This window comes from Natrix helvetica (genome assembly GCF_964273705.1).
Source record: "Natrix helvetica genome assembly, chromosome: 2".
NCBI lineage: Eukaryota > Metazoa > Chordata > Lepidosauria > Squamata > Natricidae > Natrix > Natrix helvetica.
In genome coordinates this window covers 246942382-246961601 of record NC_138552.1, presented here as the reverse complement: position 1 = coordinate 246961601, position 19220 = coordinate 246942382, and the positions used below count along the sequence as shown (strand labels likewise).

The 19220-nt window shown below is 35.5% G+C and overlaps 1 protein-coding gene across 2 annotated transcripts in view; it reads right to left on the bottom strand.

Moving 5' to 3' along the window:
- Window positions 1-1396: 1396 nt before the first annotated feature.
- UBR2 (ubiquitin protein ligase E3 component n-recognin 2) overlaps window positions 1397-19220 on the bottom strand; it is a 68483-nt gene continuing 50659 nt past the window's right edge. For both annotated transcript variants that reach the window (XM_081945233.1, XM_081945232.1), the window contains exons 32-47: window positions 17930-18091; window positions 15870-15967; window positions 15566-15644; window positions 14120-14268; window positions 13966-14021; window positions 13292-13388; window positions 12657-12724; window positions 12041-12176; window positions 11145-11232; window positions 9200-9330; window positions 8507-8615; window positions 7941-7997; window positions 6267-6344; window positions 5786-5956; window positions 5132-5233; window positions 1397-3460 (exon numbers count right to left, since the gene is read on the bottom strand). In XM_081945233.1, coding sequence (XP_081801359.1) covers window positions 3319-3460; window positions 5132-5233; window positions 5786-5956; window positions 6267-6344; window positions 7941-7997; window positions 8507-8615; window positions 9200-9330; window positions 11145-11232; window positions 12041-12176; window positions 12657-12724; window positions 13292-13388; window positions 13966-14021; window positions 14120-14268; window positions 15566-15644; window positions 15870-15967; window positions 17930-18091 — 1723 coding nt within the window. In that variant the 3' untranslated portion in view covers window positions 1397-3318. The remainder of the gene's footprint in view (window positions 3461-5131; window positions 5234-5785; window positions 5957-6266; window positions 6345-7940; window positions 7998-8506; window positions 8616-9199; window positions 9331-11144; window positions 11233-12040; window positions 12177-12656; window positions 12725-13291; window positions 13389-13965; window positions 14022-14119; window positions 14269-15565; window positions 15645-15869; window positions 15968-17929; window positions 18092-19220) is intronic.

Below are 19220 nucleotides of genomic sequence, written 5' to 3'. Positions count from 1 at the left end.
GTGGTTAGGGATTTGATTTCCAAAATGTGAGTGTACTATTACAAAAATTTGTAAGAATTTTTGATTACCACTATCGTTTTCTAACAAAGGATTTGGGGTAATTTTCAATTTAAACTTCTTAATATACAAAATAGTGAAAAAATATGGTAGAGCAGTAAAAGTAGAAAGGCTCTTCATCATTGAAAATTATTTGGAAGAAATGCTTTAGCACCTCTCTGCTATCCACTTAGGCAGCCCAACTTTTTTTAAACATCCAAATCAACTTCAAAACTTATGGCAATGCTGAAAGTATGAACAATTTGTGATTGTAAAAAGCACATCTTGTGGGGAGATAGTTTAATAAACAATAAACAATAGTTTATTTATGCGAATATATCTCCTGTTAAGAAGTGTAGAATTTAGAAATGTGATATTAAAGAAAGCAAGTAAACATTTTCCTCTTTTTCTAAGACATCAATACTTGATGAAACATTCCAGGAGTGGAAAATATACATGGCTTCGTCAGAGCTAATTATTCCTAAGTAACCTTAATACAATTTACAAGATTAACCTTCACACATTCTTCTGTTCTGGGCAACTAATGCTTGACAACAGTTGCTTCTTTACAAATACACTGCTTAACTGCAGCAAGAGAAGACTACAGAAGCATTTTTATTCTAATGGTATTCTTTTGCTGAATTAATAAGCCAGAACATAAGTGATAAAGCAATTTTTAAAAAGTATTCCAGAAATACTAAAATAGAAAGTTTTCTCATGTTACAGTTACAAGGGATTAGATGTTTTCTTTCTTTCTTTCTTTTCTTTCTTTCTTTTTCTTTCTTTCTTTCTCTTCCTTCCTCCCTCCCCTCTCCCTCCCTCCCTCCCTCCTTCCTTCCCTCTCTCTCTCTTTCTTTCTTTCTTTCTTTGTATCCCAATTTTGACTCCTGGCAACTACCTAGAGAAGTCCCTGCAGTTTCATTGGCAACATTTTGGAAGTGGTTTACCATTGTCTGCTTCCTAGAGCTGAAAGATTATCCTACAAAATAATATGACCTGTGTCATATTGATGAAATTGTAGAGGAAGAAAATAAGATTGTTCACGAATAATTTTGGAAAATGTAAAAAATATTAAATCATCAAATTATTATTATTTTTAGATATTTATAAATCATGTGATATAGTATAATACACTCACAAAAACTACTTAAAAGTAACTTCTGAGGTACTAATTTTATTAATATTGAATTGTTTCATCTCAACCCTGAGAAGCATAGTAGAATGATGTGGCTGACTGCAATATTTAAAACTTTTTTTTAAATGGGAACCAGAGATGCTATGTATCCAAGGCATTTTTAACAAGTTAGCAATTAAAGTCTTCAACAGAACAGTCTCTTTAAAAAATGAGCAAGACTCAAGCATTAATTAAATATCAACAACACCTAAAGCATTTATTCTTATATTTTATACATATGATACAGTTTAATTTTTACAAGTTGTTCACAGATATGAAAGTCATTCATTACAGGTATGAATTCCCTGATAGTGAAAGCTTGTTATATAAATATTTCTATAATTAACATAAATACATGCTGAAAGAAAAACAAAGAAATGAGCAATTGAAGGAGCAACCTTGGCAAAAACCAGGATAATTAGTAAATGGAGGGAGCATTTCTCCCAATATTTAATTTGTACAATTCTCTTTTTTAAAAAGCAGAACTTTTTAAAAATTCTTGTTTCTGATTTATCTATGGAGTCATTGGGGGGGGGGGGGACCTCCGCAGAATCAAATGCATCGTTACTGTGTATATCTTAAAACAAATTTTATATTAAGTAAATTGTGTTAGAGGAGAATTAGCAAATTAAATGTATCAAGTCGCACCAAATATCTACAACCTAAAGGAAGAAAAAATGAAGACTACTGCCAGATACTCAACACATAGAGGAAAAAGCGGCTTGGTCACTACTAATGTTGTAATGGAAGACTGTAATCAGGCTGCTCAATTTTACCCTAATAAAAAGCAGCCAAATTCATCTAACTTTTTATGTGTCTGATATATTAATAGCAACTATTCTGACAAGACAGCATCATGTTGGTTAAAAAAATTAATTTACAATAACATGAAAATGCATTTTAAAAGGATGGCTTTTCGGCAGCGTACTGGTGATAAAATTTCCCTACTTTATCAGTATTAGATAATATTACAGATTATGATTATGTAATAAAGCATTTTTTTAAAAAAATGTATTTTAAAGGATAGATGACAACTCTCCGGAAAGTACAGTATTTAGAAAATTCACTGCCTTCAGGCACCCATGTGCAAAATCTGTGCAGTTTTCAATATACTTATAAAGTATACTATTGACAAACTTCTCTACTGAATGCCAGCCAAGTGCAAATTCATGTGTTTGTTGGTGCCTGCGAAGAAAATTAGTAACTATTAAGTTTTGCAACTGGACCCCCACAGATACTGGGTTCCTCTATTTCATAAGAATTGTAAAAAGGCTAATATATCCAGAATCTTGAAAAACTGGAGTAAATATTTAAAAAATTCTTATTCTCAGCTTCTTCAATTTGAGATCAAATCAAGATTTACATGACTCCTCCAAGGGATGAAGTTGCTATCTTACATTCTAAGGGAAAAAATGTAATATCAAAGTCTACCAATCATATTGTGGAAAACAGTCCTTGCTTACTATGTCAATATCACAATCCACACAAAATACTCCTAAAGTGTGCATGACTTCAAGAAGATACTTAAATTAGGTTCCCTTATGAAGTTGTTCTCTTTAAGTTAAAAGGACTAATGCTGAGGAGCCATGCAAGACTGCAGATTACAAAGTCATTTTCAATATGAGTGTTATTTAGCACTCTTGTAAATAAATCCACTGCTACATTTTTGCACGTTTTCAGCTAATTGCAAGTATAGAACAATTTAAGTACTAAAATGCAAAATGGCTCAGATTTACTACAAAAAGGAGACCACAGTGCTTCAGCATTGTGCTTGATTAAGATGCTATTTCAGCCAAATTTTTCCTCCTCCATCAGTTATCAAAGGAAGTTTCAGTAGATGCCTAGTATAACTTTGTACAAATTCACTCAGCCAAATTATAGAAATAAACAAAGATTGTGAGGGAAGCTCAGTGCAAATACTATTAATTAAATATGCTACACAATAAAGTTATATGGTTATGGTAACCAATAAATGTATAAAACAAAAATGGGAAAAAAATAATTCCTTTTTTTATTATTTTCCATCCTTTGTTTCCTATTTCTTTTTTGCTTGATGTATTATGATGGATTACAAAAGAATTATTCAGTTCTAGAACGCAGAAAATAAGTTATAAATGCTGCCAGTCAATGCCTACTAAAGTTTGATTTGCTTCTTGTGCATGCCCTATTTCTTCTGTGATACTGTGTTGTTGCCAGAGTTTTTGAATCCTTTTAAATCTTTCTCTGCAGAGATGTAAAGGATTCCCACGCCTAGAGAATGGAAGAGAAAGAAACATATAAATTAAGAATATGAAATAATTTATGAAATTTGATATACATGAATTTTCTCCAAAGAGCCCATATACACATTGGAATACTGTAGCTTAGTGGCTAGAAATGCTTATAATGACCTAGTTGCATATGGATTTTACTCTTACCTGAGATTGCTACTATGTGTGAAGAGAGTAGGTAAAATAAATAAATATTCTATAAAGTTTCTCCCTACTCAAATACTTCAATTTATATATTAACCAATGTCCCTTGGGTTTGGATATATGTCCATTTTATAAAACCAGAACAAGATTCACCCTGAAATAATTACCTCATAGATACTCAATTCAACTTCTTTAAAATTATTATGCCATGTTTCCCCGAAAATAAGACAGGGTGTTATTTTCTTTTGACCCACAAAATGTGGCTTGGGCCTTATTATCAGGGGAGGGCTTATTGTTTTGTGGTTGCCAGGCGGCTGCTCTCTTGTGAGCGGGCTCCCAAAGAGATGGGCACAGCCTCAGAGGAGAACGGCTGTGTTGCACTGTCGCAGCAGTGCAATACAGCAACCATGAAGCGACCACGCTCAGGAGCATCCACCTGGCAAACCCCCTTTCCAGCTGGGCACAACACCGTTCACTGACCTAGAGATATCGGCAAGCTGCGTGAGCGCCTGTTCACTGCTGCCCGGCTCTCGTGGCTTGGCGCCTTTGAAATGCCAGTCAATGGCACTCTGCATGGCTGGAGAAGGGGGTTGCGCGAGCTGCTGTTCCGCTCCCATACCTCCCAGACTCACAGTGCCCTGGCCCAGCTCTCCCTGCAGAGCCAGAGCACCTCCGCTGCTACCCACGGCCGCCGTTCCAGCATGGCTTTTTCGGCGGCTTCCAAACCGAGTCTTCCGGCAGTGGCCGCTCTGGGAGTACGCTCTATGGTTGTGGGCTGGCTGCCGGCAGAGCTTACTCCCAGAGCGAACAGTCATAGAGTGTACACCCAGAGCGGCCACTGCCGGAAGACTCGGTTTGGAAGCTGCCGAAAAAGCCATGTTGGGATGGTGGCGGCGGCGGCCGCAGCAGCAAAGGTGCTCTGGCTCTGCAGAGAGAGCTGGGCCTTGGCATCGTGAGGCTGGGAGGCACGCGAGGGAGAATGGAACAGCCACTCACGCAACCCCCCTCTCCAGCTGTGTAGAGCCCCATTCACTGGCATTTCAAAGGCTCCAAGCCGCGGGAGCCGGGCGGTGGCGAACAGGCGCTTATGCGGCTTGGCAATACCCCTAGGTCAGTGAATGGCGCTGTGCCCGGCTGGAAAGGGGGTTTTCCGGGTGACTGCTCGTGAGCATGGTTGCTTCATGGCTGCTGTGTTGTGCTGCTGCAACAGCGCAACACAGCCGTTCGCCACTTAGGCTGTGTCTGGCTCTTTGGGAAAATTTTCAGGACATGTCATATTTTTGGGGAAACACGGTAATTATTACTATTAGAGTTATCCAACTTTTAAAAATATTTTGTTTCTTTCAAGTCTGCAATTATATACTGGATATACTGGATGTGGAATGAGTACAGTGGCCATTTTGACTATTGCAACAAAAATAGTCTATTTATGCAGATCATTTCTTCATTTTTGGAAAATTATCAAAGCAGGATGAATGAAATTTTCAGCAAATGTTGAAAAACTTACCTGAGTCCCTGATCAGTCTCTCCATAGTCATCTAAATAAGGAGGAGCATAGAAACAACCTTTTGTTTTTCCAGCTAGAAAAAGCACTTGACATTCACGTACTCTGAAAAAAAAATGGAATAAAGATGGTGTGCAATCTCCTAATATTGCCCAATAAATTATTTCATAAATTTCTAGAGATTAGAATTTATCACATCAGAGTAAGCAGGAGTAATGAGACCTTTTTTGGGACTATCTTTCCCTGATTACTTTTACTCATCCTATCAGACTCTTTAGGGGACGTCCTATGTGCCCTATCAATTAAAGAGGGACGTTTTATGAGATCTAAGATATAAACCATTTCCATAGTGGTGCATCTCCTTTGGAACAGCATTCCTCTGGAGATCAGATTGGCCTCAATGCTCCTGGCCATTTGCAAGGCCTTAAAGACATGGTTAAATTCCTGGACATGGGAGTCTACAAGATGGTTATGTTATTTGCTATATGTTTTTGTTTTTAAATGTTATTAAGTGTCATAATCAGATCAACAGCCTTGTAAATTACATAAAGAAATAAATTGATTTTGCTACTGAATCTTTTGTCATTATTTACTCTTTTTTTACAGTGTGACAATTTAGCAAAATTGATCAAATGCAAATTTAAATCATCTGATTACCTGAGGAAGATTCCAACTCCAGAGCCACATGTATACGTATGTGCAGTACATGCTCCTACATCTTCTCCCTCTAGTTCTGTTTGACAACAGTAACTCTGAGAACACAACATAGTTCCACAGACAAGGCATAATGTTGGTGCTCTACTTTTATCACCACCTGACTTTGGACACCTTTGAAAGAAACGAAACATTTGGTTAATATAATGAAACATTTGTTATCATGACGTACTACATATACATTCTCCAGTTAAAAGACTATGGATTAAATTTAAAGTATTGCAAGTAAAAATGCCCTGCTACAACAGAAAGTACACCACATTTTCTTCCTCTTGTAACCTCATTGTGTTACCCCCACCCACAAAATTTGTTTCTGGTTGTGATATGGAATGCAGAACGTGGAAAAGTGAACAGAGCAGCAGAATGGAGAAAAGTATAGGAACCAGAGGATCAGGAAACACCACATGCTTTCTGCTTGACTTACGAAAAATTAGATGCTTGATTGATTAGGCAGCTGTAATCTTCTGGAAGTTCTATTAATTTATTAGACTCTCGTGGATAGCTGAAATCATATAAATGCAATGTATGTCATAAAAATTCAAAACTCCTTATGAAGCTCAGTATATAAATAGTTTGATCTATTACAGAAAATTGAATTAACTATTAGCTGTATGATAGCTTTACCTGAGAAAAATCTTTAAAAAGTATGACAGTATTTCAATACAATACAATACAATACAATACAATAGTAGAGTTGGAAGGGACCTTGGAGGTCTTCTAGTCCAAACCCCTGCCTAGGCAGGAAACCCTATACCGTTTCAGACAAATGGCTATCCAACATCTTCTTAAAAACTTCCAGTGTTGGGGCATTCACAACTTCTGGAGGCAAGCTGTTCCACTGATTAATTGTTCTAACTGTCAGGAAATTTCTCCTCAGTTCTAAGTTGCTTCTCTCCTTGATTAGTTTCCACCCATTGCTTCTTGTTCTACCCTCAGGTGCCTTGGAGAATAGTTTGACTCCCTCTTCTTTGTGGCAACCCCTGAGATATTGGAACAATGCTATCATGTCTCCCCTAGTCCTTCTTTCTCTTAAGCTAAACATACCCAGTTCCTGCAACCGTTCTTCATGTTTTAGTCTCCAGTCCCCTAATCATCTTCGTTGCTCTTCTCTGCACTCTTCCTAGAGTCTCCACATCTTTTTTACATCGCGGCGACCAGAACTGAATGCAGTATTCCAAGTGTGGCCTTACCAAGGCATTATAAAGTGGTATTAACACTTCACATCAACTTATTTCCTATAAGTTAGTAGGATAATATAGTAACTTTTAAACAATTCCGCTAGGTAGAACAGATACATTCTTCCCTGGACCATCTGGACCACAGTCCATATTGGAAATGTTGACAATGCTGCTGCTTTGAAACACAAACTAGTTTGGCAATAAGTATGATAGGTACATCATAATGTAATGAGAGAGTAACAAAAGATGCAGAGAAAGTACTGTTTAGTGCTTCAGTTGTTTGGTTTAGTTGTTTGATGTTTAGATGTCTAGCATTTTTGCAATAAATATTGTTCAAACTCTGGTAATCTATTCATTAAATATCTTTCTCCCAATATTTAGATATATATAAATTCAGCACTCATTTATATCTCTCCCCCTCTCAGTCTATCCCCCCCGTCTGTCGTCTGTCTGTCTGTCTCTCTCTCTCTCAGCCCAACATTTCTATTGTTAAGTGAGATGTTTGTTAAGTGAGTTTTGTTCTATTTTAAGACTTTTCTTGCCATAGATGCTAAGTGAATCATTGCAGGTGTTAATTTAGTAACAAAGTTCTTAAGTTACCCTAAGCTTCCCCATTGACTTTGCTTGTCAGAAGCTTGCAAAAGGGATTATATGAGCCCAGGTCACTGTAACAGTCATAAATATGAGTAAATGGCCAGGCATTGAAATTTTGATCATATGACCAACAGGATGCTGAAATGGTCATAAGTGTGAAAAGTGATCATAAGTCATTTTTTTCAGTACTGTTGTAACTTCGAGTAATCACTAAATGAAATGTTATAAGTCAAGAACTACCTGTACTGCTTAGTTTCAATAACTACAAGCTTTGAGTTCCTATTTTTCAACTGTCACAGAAACTTTAGTAGTTAAGAAATCCTCACCTTATGGCTTGTTGCTGACCTTGCAGGCATCTTTTTACTTCACTGTTATTACACCAGCTTTAAAAAAGAGGGCGAAAAAATACATGTTTATTTCCTCTGAAATAATGGGAAAATCCTATTTTGCTTTCTTTAATATACAACACATGCATATAGGTAGGCAATTATGAATATAATCCAGTCTAATACAAATATTTTTAAAGGGGGAATTTATTTTATTTCAGTGAAAATAACATAGTAGAATCATTTATTTATTTGATTTGTGTAAACAGATAGTTATATTCTTCGTCACCATCCAGATCCTCTCAAATCATCAAATGGTAAATACTGATAATGAGTAAGCCTGTAATGACTGTTCAAGTATTTGAAAGGATATATTACACATTTATGACCTAAAACATCAGTTCACAAGAATTTTTTATCCTTAATTTCCACCCCGCCCACAATTAATTGCACTGCTGTTCCTTGGTTTTCCCTCTTAAAAGTCTACTTCATAAATACTATATAAGATTTGCATTTTTAAATAGACATTTTAAATAGACATTTAAATGATAAGATATTGTTCCTACCTTTCTATTAATGTATTTGTAATTTTGCTGTTCTCTTGAAAAAGGCAAATTAGGTTGCTTGGCAAGGAGAGATAGCTACATAAGTATTCAAACTGGTTTGCCCCATTGGCTGTACACAAAAAAAGTATTATTTATAATTAGCTACAATTAATATGGATATATTTGCAAAGAATTCTATTGTTCCATGCTAAATAACACATAATAATTATATCCATAAATCACAACAAAGAAGTAATAGTGGAAACACAGTCTACTTTAGTTTCCATACTTCCTCATTAAATTAAAGCAGAAAATGTATTCACACTCACATCATTTATATTCTATTTATTTACCGGTATTTATTTTATCCTATTTTGATTATTTTTATAAATATCTCAAGATGGCAAACATACTCCTCCTCCTCCTCCTCCTAGTTTCCCCAAAACAACCACCCTGAGATGAGTTGTGCTAAGAATGTATCACTGGTCCAAAGCAGGCCTTTATATCTATATCAATTTTCAAGTGTATTACATGTTTCAATAGTTTTATTAGCCTAAGTAGACACCTGTACACCTGAAAATCAGTTTCAGAAGGCTGGATGGAAATTGAGGCAGGGCAATTGGATGTTTGCATTTCTTCATCTGAGTAGTTTGAAGCTATTCTATTCAGAAACCATTATTAGGATTCAAACCAATATAGCCAACTAAAAATTACCTTTCAATTCCGGTGGTATGGGAACTCCATTTAAATAGTGGAAGAACATAGCAGAGCACCTCAAAAAAGGCATGATCCCAGTTTTTATACTTTTCCATAGGTGCCATCCAGAAGAAATTTCTTTCAAGGCACTAGAAATAAAATCATTTTGCTTTTCACCAAAGAAACTTTCAGGTTTAAAAATTATGCATTTAATCTACATTTGGTTTTTTAATTTTTTTTGTTGAGCCTATTTTTAAAAACTACTTTGTTATTTTATAACTACAAAGTCAAAACCCTACATGGGTAAGAAATGTATATATACATGAAATCATTTATATGACAATAGAACTGCAGAATGCTGAAAGTGAAGTATAGTTATCATATGCAATCATGATGAAAGGAAAGCATATGGATGTAAATGTTTCTTTGATGCAGAACTGCAAATAGAAGCTTAAGCTTTTAAGCCTAAACTTTTTAATCAATGTAGCCAGACTAGCAAAGTGGTACTTCATGACTTCTAAGAATTATATCTTTGTATCAAGGTACAGCATTAAACAAGGATAAATAACATGATAAAGCAGGGTGTCAAACACAAGGCTTGCAGGCCAGAACCTGCAAAATGTAAGGGACTGGCCCGTTACACTTCAGCCCGATCTACCCAGTGCGAAGAGGAAATATCGGGCCAGTGTGGCTTTGCCCGATCTACCCAGTGTAAAGAGGAAACATGCCAGCAGTTTGGAGAGTGGCGTCAAGCCACACCCATTGTTTGGCATCAAGCTGGACATGCCCACCCAGTTGGCCACGCCCACCCAGTCAGCTACACCCAAGGTCAACCACAGCCCTGATGTGACCCTCAATGAAACTGAGTTTGACACCCCTGTAATAAAGCATCACATAAACTCTGAAAAATCTTAGTTATTATTAAATATGCACAGTCAATTCCCATATTTTTTTTATAAAGCATTGTGCATCATATCTGTCCAACAATAAGGAGACAATCATTTATTATCTCACTTGAATGCTTGAATAAATCTAAATAATTATTACTGATATACATCTGCATCTGTGGAACTGAGGAAGATCAATTTGCTGGTATTCTTTTATAGATATACTAAGTCCAAACCTAATTAGGTTTTTTTTGTTAGATCAGTCAAATTTGGCTAGGTACTGCCACCTGCTGAACATATATTCAAACCTTCAGGTAAGTGAGTATTAAAAACATAATCTAAAATATATTTATATAGGTAAATTTATTTTTCCAAATAAAATGGGTAAGTAGTAAGTAGGCTGGGTTTCTTATAATTTCTACATGAATACTTAGAATGTGAGCTAGTGATTCTACTTGACGTACAAATACATAGGCAGCATTGTCTTGTCCCGCTGCTTTATTTGATTAGTTTAGAATCATAGTCATTAATGTAAAGGGAGTACAATAAGAGGAAATATTTCTCTCTCTGCCTTCTTCTTTCCATACAAAATGGGATAGATTGAGAATTGAAACAATTAGATAACAATCTTCCAGGCTTGCTAGCTATTTCCTTTTTACTAGTACTGAAATAAAGGTACAAACTCCTAATCTCCTTTTATAATTCCATAGCAGAGCAATGTTATTGTTACACTGAAAACAACAGGTAGCTGATTCATTATAATATACAAAAAGTAGTATTTTCATTTGGATTAAAAAAAATCTTACCACATAAATGCTTAAACTAGTTTTTAAAGACATTTGGAAACACTGATTGCTCCAAAATATATCATAATTCAATACTACCTTCCAGTAATATCAAATATGTTCAAACAGCTTTCTTTGGTCTTTAAAGTTCAAATAATCTAGAACTAACATGCCTGCAACATTGCTAAACTGTAAGAATCTGCTTGCATTCTTTAAAATAATCTGAGAATTGCAAGACAAGGGAAAGAAAATAATACATAGAAAATCTAGGATTAAAGCAATCTGTTTTACCTGCCCACACACTGGCCAATATGCTTATGCAAAGCAAGAACAGCAGCTTCTTCAACAGTAGAGTTTCCTTGGTCCATGCCATTTTCTTCTGAAAAGCAAGCACAAATTGTAAATTAGCAATGTACAAACTGCTCTATTTTGATAGAACTATACTAACTAAGCTCAAAACCACTTTATTTTGAACTTGAAACAGAGTGTTTTCAGTTCAAACTCCTCAAATAATCAGAAAAACATTGGAAAACTTTTAGAAAGATTGAAATGAACAGGTCGAATAGTTTACCTATCCTTATTCTAAACCAATTTTATTGGTACAATTTCAACAATCAATGAAACTTGATACATTTATATCTGTGCTATTTCATACAGTGTGATTTCAATACACAATTATTACAGCTTCTGTCAACTCCTAGTCCCATTGATTTCCTTATATAGTTTACCTTGCCCATTAAATTGACAGGTTTTCCAGTAACACTCAAAAAGCCCTTCATTCAAATTTACTATTGACTCAAGTACATTTGCTGAAATACTTTGAAAACAGAATGCTACATTACACTGTATTATTTAGTTTGCAAAAAAATAATAATTAGAATTTAAATAATTTATCCAACAACTATTTCCATTTGAAAACAATTGCAGATATTTTACAACAGTTAAATATGGGATGAAAATATACAAATAATAAAAAGAAAAGTAAACCTCAAACCTCAATTTTCATATACCTACTGTATATATGATTGCATTGCAATGATCAGTATTTTCTTTGTTCAAAAATATTCAGTTGCCCTAAAATAGAACCTAAGCCAGACTTCCATGTACATTTCCCATTAATGTACATGGTCACTGTAATCCTAATTTTCCTACACAAAATTCAGCATAGCCTAGACAGTATGCTTTACCTGAGGATGAGGTAAGTATTATTTGTACAATATGTGCCATAGTGACAAGGTGGAAGATATGAATATCTCCTGTACCAAGACTGACTCCTGAAAAATCCTGACAATGTACAGCAGGGAAAGAGAATACCAAGCATACCTGCAGATAAAAGAGAAAATAGAAGGCGATGAAAGGGGAAATAAGTATGCATACATACATAAATTTAATATTATTGATCTTATTGAAATTCTAGCATAATTAATATACAGGGGTCTTTGGTATGAGGAAACAATGTCACAGTGTTCCTCACAACTTACTGTTTATGTTATAAAATTCTATTTTCTAACATTACAGTAGAATCATAAATGTCATAACCTCACCACACACTGTATCACTATCCCTCAATAAACCTTCTCGGCATTAAGCATAATAGGAACACTTTTGAACTGCTACTACAAAAAAAAAAAGAAATTTGACACTCCAGAAGTTCTGGACCGTATATAAATGGTGATCTACCTTGAAAATTTTTTGTGAGCTATATTCTTAATAAAATAATTTGCTAGACCAATTTATATTTAGCAAAACATCTTGCTAATCCTATTTTCTGCAGCAGTGCTATTAGGATTTTTAATCACTTACCAATAAATGAAACATGTCGATATCAAGAATGCATGGAAGATTTCCACTTTTTTCATAAGGCACCAGTGCTGGATGTTTAAAATATTAAAAAATGTTAATAACTTTAACTTTACTTCACTTGACCAAGACACACAAGGAATTTGGTACCAAAGCATTCAATGTACTTATAAAACAACAGAAACCAATAATAATTAGGTCATTTATCTAGGTTTTGAAATTTCATGAGCTTCAGAATATATTTGATAGATTACAGTGTTACAAAATTACTGATTTATATGATAAAAGCCCAAAATTTAGAAACAGAAAATAATTATATCCATTATTTTCATTCTCAAATTTGGAGTCTGTCACTTCCAGTGAGAACTGTTAGCTAGCAAAAGTGGGAAAAACTTATACTGAAGATGCTAGAAAATTGTTACTGACAGTTCTGCTTAACTAACAGGGCTTATTTTGGGGGCAGGGCTTATATAGGCGTGAAAATCAGGCTAGGGCTTGTTTTCGGGGTAAGTCGTATTTTTGTGGAAACGTGGTATCAGTTGATGTCTCATATGATATTTAACAGTACTCAAGCTGTTTCATGTATTCAAAGTCGGTCTTTATAACTGAAATTAAATAAATCATAACATTGAACTTACATGGTAAAAGCATACAAAAGTGACCCTGTACTGCTAATAGTGAAGAAACTGTCCACTGTGCAGCCGCAAATCGTGTTAATGAAGTAAGACAGTCATCCTAAATAGAACATAATAACAATGATACACAAATAGCCAAATTCATTCCTTCATACTGTAATAATGAAAATTAAAATTTGTAGATTGTTAATAATAAACAACTTAATAATTAATGAATAATTAAAAGAACAAGAATGCACCAGGTTAGAAATCAGGGAAATGTGAGTTCTAGTCTGCCTTAGTTATGAAACCAACCCATCTCACACAGCTGTTTTTGTGGGGGAAATAAGAAGAAAAAGGTGTGTTGATATGTTCACTGCCTTGAGTTATTTGTAAAATAGTAAGGGCACGATGGATGCATGCATGAATAAACAAACTCATATATACATGCATGCATGCATGCATGCATACATACATACATAAATTTATTATTATTGATCTTATTGAAATTCTAGCATAATTAATATACAGGGGTCTTTGGTATGAGGAAACAATGTCACAGTGTTCCTCACAACTTACTGTTTATGTTATAAAATTCTATTTTCTCACATTACAGAAGAATCATAAGTGTCATAACCTCACCACATACTGTATCCCTATCCCTCAATAATTTAGGCTATGATAGTTGTTACTCTTACCTGTCTGCAAGACAATTGACCAAATAATGGTTTTTCTTCATCAGCTAAAATTTGTTCTGCAGAGTATAAAAAAAAATAATTAAATGAGAGAAACACAGAATCTAAAGTTGATCACCCTCCAGTGATTGCCTACATTTTAATGAATAAATATTACCTATTGCTTGGATTGTAAATGCACAACTGCCCCAGCACATTATAGGTACACGTGGATCTTCTTCATTGGGGTGAACTTTCAGACCAACTTTATATGTTGCAGTACCAAATGTTTTCAGCATTTCTTTGATGCTTTCAGAATATGGATTCCTTAATTAATTGAAAATAGACACAATTACCTACAACAGTTATGACATGATATTTTCGAAGCTAAACTTCATTTGCTTGCCCAAAATGGCAAGGAATAAAACTTCCACTGGGCTGGGCTGACACAGCCTTTTATTGTTACTGAGAATATTGCAGGAACAACCAGTGAATCAGTCCTGGATCAAGTAAGACTAAGGGCTCCTTTCAGACAATGATCAGCAAGCAAAACTTGACATATGTTGATGTTGGGCATATGATGGGAATGGATGATAGTTTAGAAAAACTTATTATACCAGTGTCATGGCAGCTCATCCTATCTCAGACAAGCAAAGTTGAGAAGGAAGTAAAAGAAAGGGAAGGCAAAGAATAAGGCATATGGATGAAATCAAAGAAACAGAAGAGAATCACAGGCCAACATAGCAAATATTTGTCCATATAGTCACCAACAGTTGAACCTGATTTAGTGGCAACTGTCAGTGACTAAATGGAGAAATGTTTAACATTAATGGGCTTCTCATTAGTCTCTTTTATTTCACTGATCCGATCCATGGTAATGCTTCCATTGACACTCCCATTTATATATCATGGCTTTTGACATTCAAAAAGGGGAATAAATATTCTACTGATTTGGTGACGTATTTACATATATCAAAGAACTAATTTCTTATCATTATTTCAAGTAATCTTGGTTATGTTTTAAATAGCAATATAATAAAAAATACTTTTATAGCAGCTTATGAATATACGTTTATTCTAAAATGCTTTTTGGCTTACAAATCTATTGTGATGAGGTTTCCCACCACTCAGAGCAAAGTTGGGAGTTTGTATAAATATTAGGAATCTTTTCTGCTAGTAAAATATCAGCCAGAAAAATGAATAATTGGATCCAACCCATCCAATTAACATAATCACAAATGGCAAATCTTTTTAACACACCTTAAAAAACCACAGAATGTTCTTATTACCCCTGAATGCTGTGCCATGGACATTCTGTGGTTAAATTTTGAATATTCAAACTAGCCACTGAATTTATTGTACCAATAAAGCAAATCCAAAGAAAAGTATCAGACTTCTAAACAGCATAAATATAATAAGTAGGTTGATTCTGACACAACTCTTTATCCCAAAATGAAAGGAAGGGAGCTAAGTATCCTCAGTATGTCTGTCTCCATAAGTTGAATACTAAATGGATAAATATAAATACAAATATGTATAGTATTACCTGAAAAGCTAATGTCATAAATTATTCTACTTATATTGCATACATTAGTAATTGATAATCAATGCAACCAATACATACTTTGGTTGAACCTCTGGCCTAAATCCTTCAGGTAGATGTGCTTCATCCATTTTTTCTGAGTTATTAGAAGGAAGATTATCTAAAAATAACAATATATTATTTTAACAATTATCATTACTATTCATAATGCCTGAAATCTTTAGATAGGATGAGGTAGCAGTTTAATTCAGTCTTGAAGATCAGAACAATCTCAGTATTAATACTAAGGAAAATGCCAAAATGAAAAACAAAAACAAAAACGACATTACTGTATTCAACATATTTCAAGAAATATGTGCAGTATAAATTAAAAATTTACACTTACTGGCACTTTCCTGATCTTGAAGCATAAGCAATGCTTTGATTTGCTGAGATATTCTTCTTATCCACTGAACTAGATTTTGTTCTTTTGCAAAGTCTAATCTATCAAAAATGAACAAATGTAAAATATTGCTTAAACATTAAAACATTACCTACAAATGCTTTTTATAAATCGTCCTTGACTTTCAATAGCAGTTGGGAATGGAATTTCCATTGATAAGCGATGGGGTCTAAAATGCAAATGTATCACTTAGCAACAGCAACCTCTGTAGTCCCATTGCTGCTGTTCACTGAATCCCAGAGCAATTAGGTGAGAAAACTTCCAGGTTGCTTCCAACAACCAAAGTCAGGTAAGTGACTGTTATCAGGTGAGAGGTAAGAACAAGGGATTGTGCGGGGAGGCAGGGAATGATGATACTCAGCTGTACATCTCCACCCCGAACCACGCGGGTGATTATGGGGAGTACTAAGTACTCCCATGTGACACCTCTCCTGCGCGAGCTGCACTGGCTTCCTGTGGTCTATCGAGTGCGTTTCAAGGTCTTGATTACGATCTTTAAAGCGCTCCATGGCTCAGGACCTAGTTACCTGCGGGATCGTATTCTGCCCCATACATCCCTACGACCCATCCGCTCGCACAGAGGGGGACTTCTCCAGGTGCCGTCCACCAGACAGTGCCATGGGGCGGCGCCTAGGAGCAGAGCCTTCTCTGTGGCGGGCCCAGCCCTGTGGAATGACCTCCCCCCGGATATTAGGACCACTACTGACCTCCGCTCCTTCCGTGTCAAGCTCAAGACCCACCTTTTCCAAATAGCTGGCCTGGCTCAACCATAACTTCGTAACGCTCCTGATGGGTTTTTTAATTTAGTAATTTTATTTAAGGGGATTTTAAATTGTGTTTTTAATTGTCTTTCACTTATAAGTCAACTCTCCTCCATGCACATATGTATATGTCTCTGTTCTTTTTGTATATATGTTTGTCTTATGTGTATTTTTATCCGTTTTGATTGTATGCCGCCCCGAGTCCTTCGGGAGAGGGTTGCGGCTAATCAAATAAATTATTATTATTATTATTATTATTATTATTATTATTATTATTATTATTATTATTATTATTATTATTATTATTATTATGGTTGGCACAATACAATAGTAGAGTAGGAAGGGACCTTTGAGGTCTTCTAGTCCAACCCCCTCCCTAGGCAGGAAACCCTATACAAGTGGGGATGGGTCCAGGATGTGTATGAGACTGTGTGCAAGAGGCATGGCACAGGTCAGGAAAGGTGCCTATGAGTGTGCCAGGGAAGTCTGGCAAGGGTCAGGAAAGATACACAGGGGGAGCTATGAATGGTTGGTTGGCACATTTGCAAAGGGGCTGGAATTGGGCATGCAGGTAGGGGAGACTAACCCCAGCGACTTGTGACCTTCCCTGCCAGCTTCCTCATTAACTTTGTGCGGAAGTCAACAGGGAAGGCAAAACGGTAGGCTTGCCCAAATATCAATAATGATACATGGGTATTCTTTCAAGCTGTGTTCTTTACTGTTTCCACATGTATAAACAAATTGAAGGACTCTACTATCCGCATCTATCATATACAAATATTACTCAACTTACGACTGTAATTGTGCCTAAAAGTAAAGCTGTAAGTCTTGCCAGTCATTAAGCAGGTTATCAAATGTCTACACGTGATTTATGACTTTTTTTGCAGTGGTCATTAAGTTAATGTGAAGGTCATTAAGCAAACCCATTGTCTGCAATGGGCATCTTTTGCCAGAAACTAGAAGTAGATGCCAATTTCCAGCAAAAAACCTCATAAATCATGGTTGTGCGACTGTAGGATGCTACAAACAACCATAAATGTGGGCTGTATGCATAGCACCCAAAATGCAATCACATGGCCGTGTGCGTGTCCATGTCTGTGTCCATCAGAACTTTGAATCTAGTTTGCATAATTTTGGAGGGCCATTGTAACCTAGAATGGTTGCTAAGTGCCTGATTGTAAATCAAAGATTATCTGTACATAAATAATTATTAATTAACAAGTATTTCATGGAATTACTAACCTGCTAAACAAAGTCCTTGGAGGAGGAAGAAGAGGAATGACGGTATTGCTTAAGCATTCACAGAGAGGACAAAGGAATTCACCATTTTCTACATCGTAACTTGTATGCACTCGTAATCTTTGTTGTCGTCTTTGTTCTTTTGCTTGCACAGCATCAAAATACCTTTAGAAAGCAACATAACTTAAGCATAATATTATAATACTAGCTCTAAAGTATTTGTTGGATACTAGAATACTTTATTATAATTAGAATATTGCAGGAGCTCTCAGTGTATATGGAACACAAAAGAGTAATAATAATCATAATAACGATACCAATAAGAGGATGTTGTAGAGAAGATGAGAAGGACAATAATAATGCTACAACCATACCATATGGGTAAATATACTTAGACATAAGCTAGTATTATGGGAATTAGATGTTCAGCAGAGTCATGGCATGAGGGAAAAAACTGTCCCTGCGTCTAGTTGTTTTGGCATTCAATGCCCTCTAGCGGCATCCCAAGGGGAAGAGTTGAAACAGATTATGTCCAGGATGTGTGGGATCTGTAGATATTTTCTCAGCTCTCCTTCTGACCCATGCAATATATATACTGTCTTCATAAATACTGTCTGTCTCTCACTCTCTCTCATCACAGTATTTTTTCCATTTTTTAAAAGAAAAGGACAGTTAGTTAACTATTATGTTCTCTAGCCATCACACAAAGATAAACTTTCTTATGTCATCCTTCACATATCATGTCATAACATTACCACCCATGATGATCACCCGTGTTCTAAGCAGCACTGGGACTCCTAATCCTACCTCAAATTCAGCCCAGACCTGAACTATATCATGGCAAGTTAAAACAATTCTGCACTGAATAGTAGTTTATCTTATTTAAAAGGTAAAAAAATAGCTGATTTATTGTAAAGAAAATTATTATAACATTTTCTTATCATTCTGAAGAATTTTTTTGAACAACTTTCTTCTAATAAATTTCATTCAACACCTAAAGCATTTTTGTTGTTGCATGGTTTGACAAAATGAGAATGTCTACTTGAAAAGTTTCTACTTGAAACTTCCTGACAGTTAGAACAATTAATCAGTGGAACAGCTTGCCTCCAGAAGTTGTGAATGCCCCAACACTGGAAGTCTTTAAGAAGATGTTGGATAGCCATTTGTCTGGAACGGTATAGGGTTTCCTGCCTAGGCAGGGGGTTGGACTAGAAGACCTCCAAGGTCCCTTCCAACTCTACTATTGTATTATTGTATAAAAGGGAGTATTAATTTTAAGAAACAAGCTGCAATT